The following is an 18,430-nucleotide window of genomic DNA, read 5'->3' as shown; positions in this document are numbered from 1 at the left end:
TGTCTGAGAGCCTGCAGGATCTCCTGGGCTTTGTCACATCTGTGCTCCTCGGTGCCGTGAGCGCAGCTCAACTGAAGCTGTGATCAGAACTGCATCCACAGAGAATTCGGGCACGCTGCAATAAACGTGTAACAAGAACTGCAGAGGTCAACTGGACAGCCACACACCTCTAACTACTTCAAGCTGTCCTGCAGAGCCCTTATGCAGCAGTTTTCACTGTAGCACTTCACAGCTGGGAAGATGGTAAGCCAGGGGAGGTGCTGCTGGATGGATGGGCACCAGGGCCCAGCAGCACCAACTTCAGAGTGAAGACATAACTGAGTGTTCTGACACTGCTGTGTCAGCTCTGAAGACCTGTGGGGAAAACGACCAAAACCAAAGGAAAATTCAGGGTCTTGAGAACTCACTCACATCTCTCTGCCTTTCCTTTGTCCCCAAACCATCTGTCACAGCCACAGCTCCCAGAAGATGCCTGTTTGCACACTGCTGCCTTTCTCATGTAGCAACGTCGCGTGGTTTTGTGCCCTCAGCTCTCCCACAAGTGCAGCACACAGCCCTGAGCTGCACTCGGGTTTTCAGAACGCCTCAGTTGTTCAAACTTGGCTACTTCTTGTCTGAACCACAGCATGGTGAAAATGAGACAAAGACACATTAACTACAAAAGCAAAACAGTATGGGCAAACACACAACGCAGTGATGTATGAAAGCTTCAGAAACTGCGCTTAAAAGCACTTTAAAGATGTACATTCTTGTATTTTATCAAGAAACGAGTAAGAAGTCGACCCAAAAAGGGGACCCACACCAGTGCTGCCCTGTGTGCTCATTGCTTAGGGCACGAGTGCAGCACAGCCTGCAGCCCACTGCCATCGGGCACCACCAGAGCCAATGCCTTCACGTGGCACAACAGGAGCAGCTGCAGGCAGCCCAGGGGAAGGCTGAGCTCAACAGCCAGGCCAGGCAGCAGATTGGTGGCACTGAACCTTTCAGTCCACTCCTTCCTCTGAGCAGCAAGATTTCAGGCTGTAGGAAATAATAGAGGAAACTAAAAATAATGTTGAAAAAAGACACATTAAAACAACCGGCCTCTATGAACAAGGACTGTTCTGCACGACAACCTCTGGGTCAGAAGTATTTCTGAGTTGGAAAAGGCTGCAGCTTTGAGATTTAGATGCTTTTGCAGAGCCAATAGAGGTGCATTATGAGGCTCAATAGTCAATTCATATTTAAATTCCAGAGGTTGGTCCTTACAGGTCACAAGCAAGCTAACAGCCAGCAGCTGTTAGACATTCTATCGATGCTTCTGCCGCTGCCTGAGCACTCGGATCCCAGAAAACCCACTGGCCAGACTCAGGAGTCTGAAGGCTGACAAAATAAATCCTTTAGACGACTGTTAAACAACTTCCCAATTTTCTGAAAGCCTGCTGGTCGAATTGCAGCACGCTTCAACCAAGGTCAGGAGAGTTAAGCTGCAGTCACAAAGATATTGCAGCTGCTGACAGATGAGCGTTCTAGGAGCACAACTGAACAGAATAGCACATCTTTAAAGCACGTTAGTTCTTTGACGGGATGAAGCATCACAACAACAAAAGGTACACGTGAAATAAAAAGGAAATCAGTTAATGATTTTTATTAAATTTCAGTGCTTTCATAAAATAAATATGGTATATAATATCAAACAGTGAGAAATAAAGCACAAGCATGAAAAGCATGGTAACAAAAGTTACACTCATGACGGTGTTTAATACTTAGCACTTTAGAAACCATAAAGCCTTTAATTATTTACAAGCAGCAAACTATCTAACATCATTTACAAAGTTGCAGCAGCCTATCAAGAAGTACTGGAAGGGGACAAAAAGATGGAGAGATCACCATGGAAGACCCTCACTCCACTCTACCTAGTTAGCTCTTCATTACGTACCCTACTTTCCCCTGATGTACATAACTTGTCGTGACTTCCATTACTCTCAACGTTGACTAATTACACTGCATTCTATTGCAGAGCTCAGTTCATCTCTAGGTTGGTGCGGTGCCTCCAGCACTCACAAGGGATGTTTTCAAGTAACACTCCAAAGAAAAGTAAACATGTGCAAACCAAAGTTAGAAAGCGAGGCGCCCCGCAGGCAGTCACCCAGATGGAGCAGGGGCTGCCCAGCAGGCTGAGTCGTGTAGGAGCCACAGAAACCTACTGGGAGGTGCAGCCTGAGCAGACATGGGAGCACCTTAAGAACTGGAACGGAACTGCAAATACACCCTGTCACCACAGAGACAAACGTAACCTGCTGAAACACGAGGATTTTTAAGGTCATGACTCAAGATTTAATATTTCAACATGAAAAGAAATCCAAGCCATTCGACTTTTTTGGGCTTTTGAAACAAATGCAAACATCTCTGTTTAAAAATCGCTCTTAAATGAGAAAAACAAATCAATATATATTAATATATCACCCAAAATAAAAAAAACGTACACACTCTTCATTTTCGAGCATGCTGCTCATTCAGAAGAAAGACAGGACAGAGAAAGTAGAATTACATTTCATGATATAATAAAAACATTAAAATTTGTGATCCTTAAGTGCACCATCGTACAGAGTAGCGTGCTCAGAGTGGACATGTTCTATACCTACCAGAATCCATCTTTATTAAAGCAAACAAATCCTTAGGACACTACCTGAAACTGATAACAACTGTGCTCCGTTCAGCTTGCTTGCCTCAAGTTTCAAGCAGGCACATTCCAGCCAGCAGCACCTGTATGCCTCTTCATGATTGTATTCCACAGATCTTTCCATTTGTGAACAACTTTTAGTCGCTTTTTGTTTGTTTTTAAAAAAGACTGGCTTTTGCAATGCTTATTCCAAACAGACACTGCAAGAACTCTGTTCTGAGCAGCACAGGTTGGGGCTCTTTTTCAGAGGTCTGAGAGCTGGGCTCGCGTTGGCAGTAGATACAGAGCAGCTATTGGATATATCAAACAGTGCCTCAAAAAAGTCTGAAAGGAAGATTTCCCTAAAGACTGCTTTAAAAAACCAAACCAAACCCAAAGCACTTCACCCGAGATCTGTTCCATCTTCTGCTGAAGTTCAGAGCTTGCCAGCTTTAAGAACGACAGGAAGGAGGCGGCAATGAGGCGGAAACAAAACCAAGTAATTCCCAATTTGTACCGATGGAAAGCTTCAAGTAAAAGGAAACCCACTTGTTAAAGATCTTGCTACATGCACAGTCCCTCATCAGTTGAAAGCCACAGTAGTTAGCATTGGGTGTAACAGCAGATTTCTCATTCATAAAAAACACTGATAATGTTCCTTCATTCTTAATTACTTGCATCCACGGTTTCTGTTTAGAAACTTCTTAAAAAATGTTTATGGTTCTGCACATTTCATACCAAACCAGAGGAAAACAGTAAACATGTCTTCATTTGATGCAATCCCATCCAGCAATCTCCTCCCCAGGAGCTCAGTGTCATTTACGAGTCTGAGTCTTCTTTGGCACTGCAGGTCGCTTGGCTTGCCACAAGTGGTTGTGGATGGTAAGAGCATCCACACTAACAGACATGGTTTTGGCTGGAATCACATTGAACTGTTTTCTGTCTGAACTGTATTTGTAAAGTTTGTCAATCATTTTCTTGGTGATGCTCTTTGGCCCCGTTCCAGTCAGCTTGTAGATTTCTTCAGTATCTGGGTAGTAGCAGTAAAGTGCTCTGAACTGGCAGCCAGCATCACGGAACAAAATGATGTAGTGGTTGGCATCACATTTTTCAAGCTCCTGCATTAAAAACAAGCAAGTAAACATACATGGAGACTTCAGCTCACAGTGAAAACTCCCATACGGTGTGCCCAGTTTTTAGCTTTCCCACACAGCTAAAAAAGTGGGTCCTTCTTGAATAGCATTCCTCATTTCACAGGTACCTTAGGAAATCAGCACCATGGATGAGTGGGGTTCTGAAGCAAGCACTGCAGGTGAACTTGACTGTGAGTGCATTCATGATTTCATATTTTATTGCTTACCTCTAATATTGAATTCTTATGTGGTTCATTCACTTTTCCAGCAAGACAGCAGTGAGATATAGCATTGTGAATGATAGGTTTGTTTGATTTGCTGCTGGGTTCCTTAAATAATTTTGGACCTAAGGAAGAGAAGCAAGCAAACTTTAGTTGTCCAACTCTTAAGAACATTAAGAATTCAATTCATCAGAAGTGCTAGAAAAAAATAAACATTTTCTTCAATAACTTACTTGTAGATATCAAACAGAACAAAACAGACTTGATAATGTCTCAAAAGTAACGGGTCACACCAAACCCACCAGAGCTTTACATAGCCTGCTAGTCACAATAAATGCTCACACTAAAATGAAAATGGTTACCTGTGTATTCTGCCACTGAAGCAATAGAAGATGCAGTTGAAGCATTCTCCCAGTCTCTTTCTGTGTTTCTGCTAGGATTTCTGCTCAATATTGGTAACGACTCCATAGATTCAACTCTGTTGGGAAGGGAGAGAGAAAATAAGCATTGCTTTGCCTTCAAATCTCCAATAAGTTCACCAGACACCAGCCCTGGAAAAAAAAACAACCAGATCGCTGTCCCTCTTCCTCCTCAGAGCTGTCAGACTCTTCCTACCACATTACTGAGGCAAACTTTCTCGTTTTTCTTTTTCCCAAACAAATAAAATTCCAAGTTTGTATAGATTAAATTTGGCACCCAAGTGAAACAGCAGATGAATTAGGCAATTATTGTCGTGCCTCTATTCCTGCAAACCAAAGCAAACAACACTGAATCCTAAAACACTCTCATAAGGCAAGATAAAAGTTTCTTTCTTTCTTTTTAAATCTCTCTACCTCTGAGACGGCGTGCCACCAGAGTGTACGCTCTCAGGTTCTGTTGTTGCTGCTGAGGCCAAAGAAAGACTGGAACCAGACTGGGCGCTGCTCAAATTGTCAGCTACAAGAAAGAAGAGAAAACGTGAATACATTTATTAAAGCAGATCAGCAGACTCACTGAGAACAAACAACTCAAAATTCTTACGAGTCGAAGAACACTTTGTCCCTGAATCACTGTAAGATTCCTCACGATGGACTGACTTGGGCCTGGGCTTCTTGGGCTTTGATTTGGGCTTTCCAAGCCCTTGCTCCTCCAAGATTTGTTGCTGTTTTTTCCTTAGATACTCTTGCTTGATAAGTTCCCTACGAGCCTTCTCCTCTTCTTTGCGTATCCTGTCCTCCTCAGCTTTGCGACTGAAAAGCAAACCACAACATTCAATATGTGATGATTTTCCTCATTTTGAAGGTCAAAGGAGCCATCCTTTTCCACATGCTATTACCGAGCTTCATCTCTTTTTTGCTCTACTTCAGCCTCCAGCTGCTGTTTCCGAAGCCGAGCCTCCTCAGCTTTGCGCTGCTGTTTTAGAAGGAACGCCGCACGTTTCTTCGCCAACTCATCTTCTGCTTTCTGTTCATCCTGCAAGATTCACAGGGATAGAAAGTCATAAAGACTACAGGAAAACACATCAACATGAGCATCAAGGATTGCTGAGGATTCCAGGAAGATTTTTAAGGAAAACATATGGCAGTACCTTTGGAAATGTTGATGATCAGAATCGAAGAGTGTAAGTCAGAGAACCATACTGAATTTTTTGGTGTTCTCCAAGAGAGCTTCAACACCAAATTTTCCTTTAAGTCCATAAGAGGAAAACAGTGCAGGGGCTCACCTTACCCCGATTCGTTTTAAGTAAAGTTAAACAGCACAAAACCTTGTAAAACTGTAAGGTATCATGGAACTGCAGTGTTGCCTAGAGTGGAGAACATAGATAACCCCAGCACAATGATAGCCTTTACAGCAATAAACATGCACCATAGTGCACAGCATCAGAAGACAAAGTGACTGAAGTAAAACCTGGAGTTCTTTTTAAAACAGAAATGGACAAAGAAGGTATTGTCATGTCAGCACATGAAGTTGCCAGGAGATTGCTCCCTATCAGAAGACTGCTTTCATACAACATAAAGAACTTTTCTCCTCAAATGTGTTTTTTTTCAAATCCTAATATTGCAACCAAAATGCATCCGGCTCCACCAGATGGCTCAAGAATGAAGAGGCAAAACCAAGTTCTCAGTGCTGGACAAAAGTGTACCAATCCCTAAATACATAAAGGTAACATATTTACCTTGAAGAAAAATCCCACACCAGACTTCTGGTCACCGTCGCTAATTATATCTGCAGAGCTATCCTGGTTCTCAAGTTCTCCTTCATCTGGAGCTTTTAAGTCAGACAAATCTACTTCAATGAGATTAGCCTTGCTCCTCAGTGGCTCATCCACAGGGACATTTTCTTTTCCTGAGCCATCAGAAGAATTCAACCCTGTTTCTTTGAAGCTGTTATTCACCTCTTTGCTCATCTCAGAAATGATATTTGCATCTTTAGAGGTGGAGAGAACAAGTGCCCGCTGATTACTCTCATCATGAAGTCTGTAGGTATCAAAGAAACACTTTTCTTGAGACCCACTTCCCAGATCAGGACTAATTTCAGAGCCTATTTCTGTCGGCGTCTTCAACAAGCTATTGGATGGAAATGGTCTTAAATGCGGCAAGGTTTCGAGACTTTGTGTTGGGGTTTTAACACGTGCTGAGTTCTGCTGTCTGTCTTTAGGGACTTTCAAATCAGCTGGTCTTCCTGATCGAGGACTCCTGCCCTGACCGAAGCGAGGCGGTTTACGAAGACTGTTCATTCCAGTTGGTGACAGGGGCTCAACAAAATGGATTGATGGTTTTACCTTTTGGTCCTGAGAGTTACTTCTGGTTCCTGGTGACGGCACTGATGGAGATTTCATAAGCAGTTCCTGTTGCTGAGAAATCTTTAATATAGCCTGCTGAAGTGTGCTGATTGTCTCATTGAGCTTTTCAATAGAAAGATCACATTCATTAATATCTACTTCTGTAACGCTGTCTTCCAGAAGGGCAGCAGAAATAATTTTACTTTTTTCCAATTCATGTATAGCAGCAGAGTCTTTTGGTTTGTGTTGCTCAAAAGCTATGCTTTCTTGCATTTTTACTTTTGTTACCTCTTGAGAATCGTTAAGCACGTCTTCTCTTTCCTCCTCCTTCACAAAATACTCTTCAGACTTAGAACCCAAAGAAACTTCATCTAAGTCTTCACCATTCTGCCGAGGGTATTCTTTTGGAAAATGTTCTGGTTTAAGTGGTTGTGGAACATCGGGAGATTTCCCTTTCTTAACAACATGCAAGAAAGCTGCCTTGCCCAATTTTAGTCGCTGCCTTGCTGATAAGGCTTCCATCTTCTTCTTCTGAGCTTCTATTGCTCTTCGTTTCTCTTCCAACTGCATATGAAGCTGCACCAATTCAGAAGCTAGAAGATTAACATTATCTTTGTTTGGTCTGTTGGGGCTTTGCTCTCTCTTCTGTTTCCACGTGGTCAGCGGAGCTGGGCAGCTTTCTGATCCATCTGGCGTGGTCTTTTGTGAACTACTTGTGCTGGACTTAGTTTCATAGCTGTTAAGCCTCTGAAGCTTTCGTTCTGCAAAACTGGTCATGCGGACACTGCCACTGGCCATGGACACACTGCTCACTTGGGAGATGGTACTCAGACACGGGCTGGAGCGCCCGCTTGCATCATCTTTATCTTCGTGTTCTTTTACCTTCATGTCTTCTTGCAGCTTTGCAGATTCTTCCTCACCTATGTATTTAGCAACTATAGGATGGTCGTCTAAGACTCCCAGGTCCTGTTCAGCGTCCTCTATGTCTAAGAGATCAGAATCAGAGTCCTGTCTCACCATAGTCCACGTAGTATCCGGAACATGTAAATTGAGACTCTTTACATAACTTACATTGACTTTACTAGCTATGTCATCATCAGATTTAGCAGCGTGAAGAAAAAATCCTCCAGTGGGTTGATCCTGAGCAGAAGGATCTAAACTGCTACTAGCTAACGGTCTGGAGGCTTCCAACCCTGCCTCCGCCAGGGCTACTGTGTCTGCAGCACCAGACTCAGTAACTGGAGTGAAATCAGAACTAGAAATTGGAGTAAAAGTCCTACTGAGATCATGGTCGCCATGACCACTACTTGTTTTCTTGCGAATCAAAGGCAAGTGTCCCTCATTTAATCTCTTTGTTATAAAACTCCTTTGCTTCCCCTCCCCACACTCATCCTCTTTATTTATTATTTGTTTCTCCTTTGCTGGCTTTAGAACTGCAGGCATTAAAGGCTCCAAGTAGAAACTGTCTGGTTTGCTTTCTGAAGACTCGCTGTTTATTTTTGGAGACCACGCAGTTGCAGCTCTGCTGGGTACTCTGGCTGCTGCATTCTGCAATTCCACGTCACCACGGTTTGGCCTTTCTTCAGATCTGATTATTGCAATAAGCTCTTCATCTTCATCCTCAATTTCAACATTGTTCAGCAAGCTCTTCCCATTAGTTTTCAATGATGGAGGATGGGGCTGGTTTTTTGGAGTTACGTTAACGATGTTTGAAGCAAGACTGTCTTTGCTGATTGATCTAGCCAGACTAATGCTATCACCAGACCCAGGGTCCACATCAGTACTGGCAGAATGATGAAGAGCAAATGGTGTTGGCTGAGACAGAGGCCTAGAAAACATAAGAACAGTGTACTGAAGAGAAAGTACAAGAAGTTACGATTTGCTGAGTTAAGGAGCATAATAGACAAAGCCAACGTTTCTGTTCTATCTGAAAATGGCAGCCTGTAGCAAGAGTGAACACCAACAGTAAGACAGCAACCTCAGCTACTTAAATTCTCAACCATGCTTATTGCAAATCACGTTTGAAGTATGTTCAACTGCAACACTAAAATCAGACATCCCTGAAAATGCTTTTTTTTTTTTTAATTAAAGGAAACGAAGTTAAGCAACTCAGTCCATTTCTAAAGAAGTGATACCATATTACTACAAGGACATTTGTCACAGTATGGACTATCCTTCCATTAAACAGTGCTGTAATAATACCCACAAGCACACATTACCTGGGTTTCTTCTCTGGCCATGCAAGAACTGAACCTCGTGGCTGCCCATCAACACGGGTCAGAGAATTAGAACGATGTCGATGACCTACAATATTTTTAAATGGGCAATGTTTAGAAACAACCTTTAAGCTCAGAGAGTCATTGCCTTTAATAGCAAATATAATACATTATTTCGCCAAGAGATGGCAGCAAAAAACAAATTTGCACAAACTATTAAAGAAAATTAAACAAAAGCCTGGTAAAATACACTGAAAAAATGGCACTGTATACATAAATATATATAGACACATGTGCATACACATCTGTATATATTTATTATACACAGATGTGAATTCTGCATTTCCAAGCATGGAAGTGCTCAGTTTGCTTTCTTCATCCTTCCCACTCAATTCCCAGCCCCATCTTTTTTTTCTTTTTTTGCTTGGGTTTAAACAGTCTCCATCATGGCATGTTGTAAGAGCCCAGGCAGTTGAAATGAAGTTTGGTCAGTACTATTGCTGATAAAAGAAAATAAGTTCTAAGTAACTCTGCATAAAACCCAAATTTTCCAAAAGTACCTTTAAATTAAGTTTACTGTCTTCACTTAGCATGTGTATTTCTTTGTTGCATTGACAGTGATTGGCATTGCCTTTTGAAATGTAAATTCAAAGTAGACTTACCAGGGCTCTCTTCACCCTGTAAAGATTTTTGCTGTTTCTGTCTCAAAGGGAGCAGTGGATGGGAAGGGCTAAAGGCAGGGCTTCCTCCTTTGCCACTAATTGAGAAAATCAGAACAGTAAGAATTCATTAATAGAAGATTTTTTTTTCCCTATAACAACAGAGAAAGGTTATACAGCAGAGAAGTTACAGTAGTAAGAGTTGCCCCCATTCTCCCCTGAAACACAAGATCACATCATCAGTATTAAAGAACTTAGAAATTAAGGTTTTCACATGAAACAATAGAAAAGTAAACTACTATCTGAAATCAAAGTGTTTTATGTTGTTAAACACAGCGACTTTAAAATGTAGCTCAGGTAACAGTACACTTGAGACAAAGTAAAGGCTGAATTAACTTTCCTACAGCTCTCACATTTGGTACAACTGAAAAACCTTGTCACTGACTTCCTTGTGCATTGAATCAGTTAAGTTTTTTCATACCAACATTTAAAGAACACGGCCAGCAAAGATCAGATGCTTGGACAGTTTTCACATTTCACACTATCTTCAAAATAAAAATTAGAAGAATTTCTTCTATAACACAACAGTGACATTTGGTGTTGAGGCTCACTGGAATTTGCCAAAGATCAAACATAACAGTGCCAAGAATTTCTCTGAACTTCAGAATATTTTACATATTGAGTGAATTCAAGCTGTGTGCAGAAAATCTGCAGCAAAATCAAAACAGCTAGAAGCAGAATTTTCTATGTGATCCAAAATAATCCAGTATAAGATCCATCTAAACAACATGAAAACAGACTCACAGGTAGTCAGGTTCTTCAGGGTGCAGGTAGTACCTACTGCAAGCTTCAGAGCCTGCCTGAGCTGAGGGCTGCATGTCTGCTGGATTGGTACAAGCAGGACTGGCCATGAAACTCCTCTTAGTTGCATTGGAGATGGGAACGGGTGGGCGGCTGCTCTTCTGCTGCAACACTGTTTTAACTGCATATATATTAAAAATTGTGTTAATGTTATAAATAACCACTAAAATAACAAAGCAGAAAAGGAAGTTTCAAACTGCAGTACGCTACAGCGACCATTTTGTGACACAAAACTGAAATGCAGTAGAAGTAATAACCTGGATTTAAAAAACGTATATTCTGGTGGTTTTATTGGAAAGAAAGTAAATGATGAGTGCATTGGAGTAAAAAAAAAAAAAAAAATCATCTGCTTATCACATTGCAAAACTTAGAACCCAATCCACAAGGACTAACCTGGCTTTCCTTTTTTCCTGCTTTCAAAGACCACAGCAGCACGCAGAAAGCCCCAAAGCAAACAGCAAAGCTCCAAAGCAAACAGCAACGCGTAACGGCTTTTCATTCTGATGTAAATATTTGGAAATAACTCACTAATATTTATGAAACATAAAAGTCTTACCATCTTTTATTTCCTGAACATCTCTTGGTTGCACAAAGTCTGGTTTGACGTTCTCAAACCACCAGAAGAGTTCCGCAATGAATACCATGACGTTAGGCTAGAAGAGAAAACAATGCTCCTCACAGTAACAAAATAACTGCTAGTGATGTGCCTACGTTTTGTTCAGAAATGTGTCCCTCATTACGTTTCTTACCTTTAAAACTAAAGGAGCATACAACATGTCCTCCAGTGTGAGATAAAAGCATTTGTTTAGATATTCATTTGAGAATTCTCTCAAGAGTTGAATATTATAAAGGCTGTCAGCGATTGATGTCACCTCCTTCAAACAAATATCTAGAAAGGTAAGAAAGACAAGTTATGGCACTAACCAGTGAGTTAAACTTCCATCCACAGCTAACAGAAATACTATGCACAGGAACTTCAGAGTGCTTATAAAGCATCACTTCATATTTAATGTGACAGTGAATCTCTCTACCTCTTAAATACCAGAGGATAGGAAAAGAAGGGAGAAGAAAGGTACACACAACCAAGTATCAATTTGGTGTTTGTTTTACAAACCATATATGATTTTCATATCACAGAAGAGGTGAACAGGCCACAAACGATACCCAGTGGTAAAGTAAAAAAGCAAATAAAACCAGGTTTGCAAATGACACAGGCTGGCAGTTCAAGTTGTATACATCTGCTGATCACCACAAGAACTGTGAGCCAACAGTAATGTGTGTTTATTTCTTCTGAAGGTTTAATCAGAGCAAGCTCAGTAATATAAGAGACAACATCGTACCACCTACATCTATTACAAAACAGACTACCTCCTATAACATCTGCTGCTTTTTCATTTGATAATTCATTTCTAGTTCAACTTTAAAATACTTCAGAATAATATCTAAGAAACTTTTCTACATACCATCTAGCTTCATTTGCTCTGGACAATAATAGTGTATCACAGCTAACAGAGCAGCACCATCACTACCATCCTTCATCAAGTCCTCCAGCAAAGGAAAGTAAGGTAATTGCCTGCTTGACAGATGGTCTCTTCGGTAACGCACCTGAAAAAAGAAAACTGGTGTTCATGTGATGCCAAGGAACACAGGAGCTGTAGTTAAGTACTGAAAGCTCCTTATGGTGGATCCTTCATAGCATTCTACTTTATCTAAGTCAAAAACAACGCATGTGGTTATACTCTCCCCTCCACAGAGGCCAATTCAGAAGAATACAGTGCTTCCATTTTAAACATTCTCATATCTGGAAGCAGTCCATGTGGGATTCCTAGCTTCATAGACAGGTTTTAACTTAATGCAAACTAATTTCAGTCAGAATCCTTCCACGCAGATGCACAAATGCAGCAGACTCAAAGAAAGAGAAACAGACAACTTACACATATACATATAAAGCTTCAGGGGAAAAAATTAAGATGAACTAGTGATTTCTCATGTGTTACCCGCACACAGACTTGCCAGCATATCACCAGAGAGCAAAGGTTTCTTGGAGAGATTCAGAGCATTGTATACAACAGCAATGTGCAAAGGAAAAAATGTGGCTTTTCTCAAAAACGCTCTGCGAGAGGAGGAGGAAAGGCTAAAATCAATGGCACAACTCTCCTTGATTTCACCACACATCAACACCAAACTCCTACTGGCTACCTCTGGAGCCTCACATGATTTTGAGCTTAGTTGACGAGTATCTAAAGAACGTCCTGCAATTTTTTCAAGAAAAGTTTTAGCATTGATGTTTACTAACAATCCACGTGCTGGACTGGAGGGCTACAGCCAAGTCCCAGCAGCAAAATGATCCAGCAAGCAAAAAATAATACAGTGCAGAGCCCATCAGAAGTATCTTACAGCGATGGAAAAGATTCCCTTCACACCAGCACGTTAACAGCACTTAACATCTCATGAACTCTCTTCATGCACGTGCTGGCCTAGCATGGTGCTATGCAGAGAACATCCTTAAGGAGCGTAACAAAGTTTTATTTTATCTATAGTACCATAAACTTTCCAAGATAACCTGGGCAAGCTCTCTGTGCACACACACACACACACACACTCGTGTCAATTTAGGATGGCACAGGCTGAGAAAAATTATATTCAAAAGAAAGAAGGTGGCTCATAAGCAATTTAATAATAAGAATTTCATAATAAGGAACAGCTCCATTTATTTTGAACAAGTGTAAATACAGCACGTTGTGTTTCTCTGGCAAAGGTAGGTATGTCTAAAAGCAATGCTATTGCTATTTTCCCAGGTGCAAATGATCTTTTTTCCCCAGCCTGGAGCACTCCACAAATACGTAATGGAATGTGAATCATACTGTACCACACGAGCATATTCCACTGGTTCCTGCATGCAGTGCGATATGGCATGCATCAGATCAGGCTTACACAAAAAGAAATAGCGAGATATAGGTGCTGGTTATTCACACACGAAACAAATCAAAGGCATCAGCAACATCCATTATGCACTGGAAAGGCGGTCATTAAGTCTGATAAAACAAGTGTGCACACTAAGGTGATCTGGTTAGCTTAAAAGGTTCATCGTTCATCCACTTAGTTGAAGTAAACAAATTAAAAGAAACGTCAGGAATTTCATTTTGCATTTTGGTTGCTCCGCTATTTAAAATAGGAACGTATTTCTTTTCTAATGGGAAAGGAATTTAAATGGAATTTAAACCAACCACGGTCAATACTGTATCTGTTTCTTCTACTCTCATTTAGGAGTCTCTAAATATAACGTGAACCTACGTAGCTTCTTGGCAATGCTATCAAATGTAGGCCTCCAATACAGATGGAGAACACAGAACACAAGAGACAGACTGCAGGTCAATACTTGATTACGTTGTCACGAGTCATTAAACGAGGCTGCCGGGGCTCTGGCACAGATTCCATCAGCCTGCAGCTCCCTGCTTCCATTCTCTTTATTTCAGATACTTCAAGTTTTCGGTGCGGTTCACTCGGTTGAAACAAACCCAAGATTGTAGAATCATAGAACAGCTTGGGTTGGAAAGAACCTCAAGGATCATCAGGTTTCAACCCCACTGCCACAGGCAGAGCTGTCAATGCTTCCAGTATTAGGAGCAAGAAGGGAGCGATGGAGCTCAGTGTGGAAAGGCAGAAATGGCCAGAGCACGCCTGCCTTCTCCAGCTGCACCACTCTTGGGAATCTGCAACTGAGACAACAGCTCTCATCCTCCCAAGCAGGAAATGAGAAGCACCACATCCAGCAAAGTGCAGGACGAAGGGCACCGAGGCCAAGAGAAAACTGAGGAACAAACGAGAACCTCTGCAAATTCAGATAAAACCAGGAAGCTCAACTAAAAGCAAACAACATCAATTCCACTTTGTATAAAGCCAAAACCTACGTGTTTTTATTTCCACTTTCACACTTCCCCTAAAATAAAAATACTGTCTTTCCTCCCATTATGCCAGCTTCAGTTTAATTCACCATACAGTTCCACTCTTCATAGCAATAGGTCCAAACCGGTTTGTCAAATCTTCTTACCTCATCTCAATGAATAACGGTGTTCTGGGTTGGATTTACCAACTATGGGAACGCCAGAGCACCACACAATGAACCAGTGCAGACATCTACTTATCTTAACAATGGATTCAAAGCTTAAGCAACCATTTAAACTGACCAGCTTTTGTATCACCTTAGTGCTGCCATCCATTGCCTATTTACAACAGAAATACTGAGTGTAACTGTTTCAACCACTGTTAATCTCCCAGCTTTTTGCTGCTACTCCATATTCCTCACTCCTGCACTGGGGAAACAATTTTGAAGTGCTGTAAAGTGATTATGCTGTATGCTGTACAGTATGCAGAAATCGTGTTATGAAAATAAAGCCTGATGACCAGAAAGCTTATGCAGAGGGTTTGTTGGTTTTTATAAAGAATGCCTAAGCAGCATTGCAAATGGAAGCAAACAATCCCAAGAAATTTAAAAAGCCATGATTTTGTGGATGACAACTGGCGTAAAAGTAAATCACTTACAGGTACTAATTTCCAATACCATTTGGAAGGAGACTGCTCAGGAAGCAAGGAAAGGAATGTAGGAATAGGAAAGGAACATCAGCAATGCAAGTTATAAGCAGCAATACTTCAATACTTTCATATTCAGAGGGTTTGCAGTCCAGAAGTTTAAATTAAGGAAGAGGCCCCAAAGTCAGTAGGTCAAATTGGTAACATGGGATCCTTTGGAGCAGACATCAACTTGTGAACTGAACAGCTCTCAGGTCCCTCATCATCAGAAGATTTTACATAAAGCACACAAAACCTTTGCCACAACGTGTAAATAATAGTGCCTTGTTTGTACATTACAATTTTATCCCCTTTGCACAGCAATGCCAACTAGAGGAAAGTGCATGGAGCTCTTCTAAAGGCTTTGTGAAGCCATTAATTGGGAGCACTGATAGCTGGTGTGCTATGTTTGCAAAAAAAAGAAGTCTATTTTACATTCTCCAGCAATGAAAGTGCACAGTGTTTTTGCACCGTTATGCATTGCGATATATCTTCAGGGGAGAAGGTAGAAAAGAGTCACAAACATGTAACATACCAAAAGTATGCTCACCAGACAGAGCTGGAATAAGCTTCTAAATTGAAATTAGACAAAATTCATGCAAAATGAATACGCCCCCAAAAGCTTTCAAAATATATGCTATATATTTTGTTCTGTGAAAGCTGAGTGAAGTCTACTGAAATTATTAAACTAACACAAGTTATTTTAGTCCAACTAAAAGGAAAGTCAAAAGATCCTACAGGGATTGAAAGGAAAGGAAGGGCACCAAGAAACACAAATTGCATGCACAGAATCTCAGGAGTTTTGAGGACTGGATGCCTCACATTTATCTGACAAAGAAAACGCTGAGATGTTTATACCCAAAGCCACTGATCACTAAAGCACAGAGTTCTGACTGAAGACAAAACTGTTTTACCTTCTGATGCCCTGGACTTTCCATTAACTGCTGTTTTAATTTGATCTCCTTCTCTGTTATCTCTCTCATTTTAAGGTTCACCTAAAAGGGCAAAGCACAGAAAGGATTAACATCGGGATAAATACATCCAAATATACATTTGCCTCAAGTAACAAAAAATAATCTTGTGGAACAATAACACGATAATCACAAGCAGTTCTTTGAAGTAGAAAAGATGACAGAAAGGGGCAGTTAAGAAAGATGGACGGAATGCACTCATCAGAAGCTTTGTGAACACTGCACAAGGAACAGACACTGCCCTTGAAGCAAATTTTACCTTGTTAATCCAGAAAACCATTGCATCCTCCAGATCATAGGGCAGTTCTTTTGAGGCACTGAATGTAGAGAAACGCTTGACGCTAGCGACCACCTTTTCAATGCTGATCATTTCTACAGTGTAGGCCATCATAAGGGCGTCAATCATGGCCATGTGAGAGCTCTGAAACAAGGACGCAATGAGTACCGAAAACCAAAATCCTGCAGGAAAAAAACCTTTGTACACTCTGACTGTATTTACACTGAAAAACTCCCGAGGTTAGCGGCCTAGAAACGAGAATCCCTTCCTTCCGTGAACGATTTCAAATCGCGTTAAATAAAAAGATCATTAGGTGGATTTAATTAAGCTAACCATTTTGATCGGTGCGCAGCCCAGATCGGATTCAGACACAGGTGTGTCATCGCCCTCCATGACGTAAATCCCCTTTCGAGACAGCGCCTGGATCACCGACTGGTGGCCCTGCAGCGCTGCCACCTGGTCGCCCTTGAGGATCAGGCTGCAGACGCGGCAGTACAGCTCACTGGACAGCAGCAGCTTGATGACGGGAGGCTTGATGTGCTCCTGCTCATACTGGTCTATGTAGAACGGGTCCTTCAGCTCCTCGGGGACGTTATCTGGAACAAAGGGGTTTCAACAAGCGCATCACTAAGGCTGTAATTCGCAGGCAGCAGAGCAGAAGGGTCAATGCTTGCACTGTGCTTCTCCCCCAGCGGCTCCCACCCTCACCAAGACCTGCACATTTGCTGCTAATCAGCAGATCCACACAGCTGGCAGCAATTCTATCATTTCAAATCACGCACTGCTAGCTGAAGCACTGTCGGTGCTAACAGTTGCAATGCTACAGCTCCAGGCCAATTCCAAGAGCCCAAAGTGGCAGGGAAAGTTCTTGCGAGCAACATTTCCTCAGTATTATTCTAGGGATGCAAAACAAGTTAAAATTAGATGTGTTCTAAAATAAATGCTTGTACCATATCCAGCAATCAGACTGGAGCCCGGCAGTAAGAACAGGAGTCTCCACACCAGCAGTACTTGCCAGCCTCACCTGTGTTTCCCTACAAGAAGCCTGACATCGTATTGTACTCAAACACAGGGTTTGATCCCATGTCACCCAATCACTGAAGATCTCCCCCTGAAGTCACTCCAACCGTTCATGTTAATAAGCATATCTAAAGCTGAAGGAATCACTGATCTGGCAGCACATTCACTTTCCTTCAGCTCCTTTCTAGAATAAACACATTTCCCCATTGAAAAAAACTCTGAGCCACAGCATCTCTCAGAACTACAAAATGAGCCACACCATGTTCGTATAAAGAAGAGAAACTGAGACAGGATCGTATCAAGTATAAGAGCTAAAAGTACATCTCACTTCAATAAAAACACATAGTATACCAGTACTATAATAATATCCCCAACAGCTACTCACACTTTGCCACACAATACTGCCACTACTTGTCAAAATTGAAAGGTTTTTGGAGTTTTCAAGAATTAAGAAGATTATTTTCCTTTACATGGCATTGACTGCTGTGTTACACAGATATATGCAGTCAGCATATAAGTAATACTGAAGACAGTGGGGACAGGAACAATAAAACCTTGCTGGCACCACATCAGAGGTATTGGTTAGCAGAGTTGCCCATTCATTAGTGAACAGATAGCAAATTCAAATATTTCTAATCTCCTTAATATTAGACAACCTGACCCAGAAATGCAAGGCTGCTGAAAGGTAATTGCATTTAACAGACGTTTAACACTGAAGTAGGGCCTCCACTGCTAACGACTGGGGAACATCCAAAACTCAGCCTTTCCCTACTGCAGTACTGCATTCCACTGCTCAGAAAGACCTGAGCGTGCTGCCTCTGTCACAGTGCAAAACCCTCAGCACTTCAACCTACAAAGCACAGCAGTGGCACACATATGCACACGGATTCACACACACACATATGCATTACCTTCTCTTTCAGAGCCGACCAGATTCTAGTTTGATGCTGCGTCCAATCAAATTAGCTTAAGGACTCAAAAGCCCAGAACACAGAAAATAAAATGCAGAGTTAAAGCAAACAAACAAGCAAACAAAAAAAAGCAAAGATGTGCATTTGCACAAATGCAGAGGTCTGATGAGAGCAGTACGCTCTGGTCTAC

The 18,430-nt window shown here is 41.5% G+C and overlaps 1 protein-coding gene across 3 annotated transcripts in view; it reads right to left on the bottom strand.

Annotated features, from left to right (window-relative positions):
• Window positions 1–1,612: 1,612 nt before the first annotated feature.
• CAMSAP1 (calmodulin regulated spectrin associated protein 1) overlaps window positions 1,613–18,430 on the bottom strand; it is a 28,654-nt gene continuing 11,836 nt past the window's right edge. For 2 of the 3 annotated variants that reach the window (XM_052667297.1, XM_052667298.1), the window contains exons 3-19: window positions 16,643–16,905; window positions 16,292–16,453; window positions 15,976–16,056; window positions 15,035–15,067; window positions 11,956–12,097; window positions 11,242–11,381; window positions 11,049–11,145; window positions 10,436–10,613; window positions 9,635–9,729; window positions 8,976–9,060; window positions 6,151–8,584; window positions 5,311–5,447; window positions 5,016–5,224; window positions 4,829–4,931; window positions 4,358–4,473; window positions 4,002–4,120; window positions 1,613–3,759 (exon numbers count right to left, since the gene is read on the bottom strand). In XM_052667297.1, the coding sequence (XP_052523257.1) occupies window positions 3,457–3,759; window positions 4,002–4,120; window positions 4,358–4,473; window positions 4,829–4,931; window positions 5,016–5,224; window positions 5,311–5,447; window positions 6,151–8,584; window positions 8,976–9,060; window positions 9,635–9,729; window positions 10,436–10,613; window positions 11,049–11,145; window positions 11,242–11,381; window positions 11,956–12,097; window positions 15,035–15,067; window positions 15,976–16,056; window positions 16,292–16,453; window positions 16,643–16,905 (4,697 nt within the window). In that variant the 3' untranslated portion in view covers window positions 1,613–3,456. The remainder of the gene's footprint in view (window positions 3,760–4,001; window positions 4,121–4,357; window positions 4,474–4,828; window positions 4,932–5,015; window positions 5,225–5,310; window positions 5,448–6,150; window positions 8,585–8,975; window positions 9,061–9,634; window positions 9,730–10,435; window positions 10,614–11,048; window positions 11,146–11,241; window positions 11,382–11,955; window positions 12,098–15,034; window positions 15,068–15,975; window positions 16,057–16,291; window positions 16,454–16,642; window positions 16,906–18,430) is intronic. The other variant, XM_052667299.1, reaches the window with a different exon arrangement.

Source organism: Tympanuchus pallidicinctus, unplaced genomic scaffold (genome assembly GCF_026119805.1).
Source record: "Tympanuchus pallidicinctus isolate F22 unplaced genomic scaffold, pur_lepc_1.0 scaffold8, whole genome shotgun sequence".
In the NCBI taxonomy this organism is placed as follows: domain Eukaryota; kingdom Metazoa; phylum Chordata; class Aves; order Galliformes; family Phasianidae; genus Tympanuchus; species Tympanuchus pallidicinctus.
Note: the sequence above shows the minus strand (reverse complement) of the source record. Positions and strands in the feature narration are given on the sequence as shown.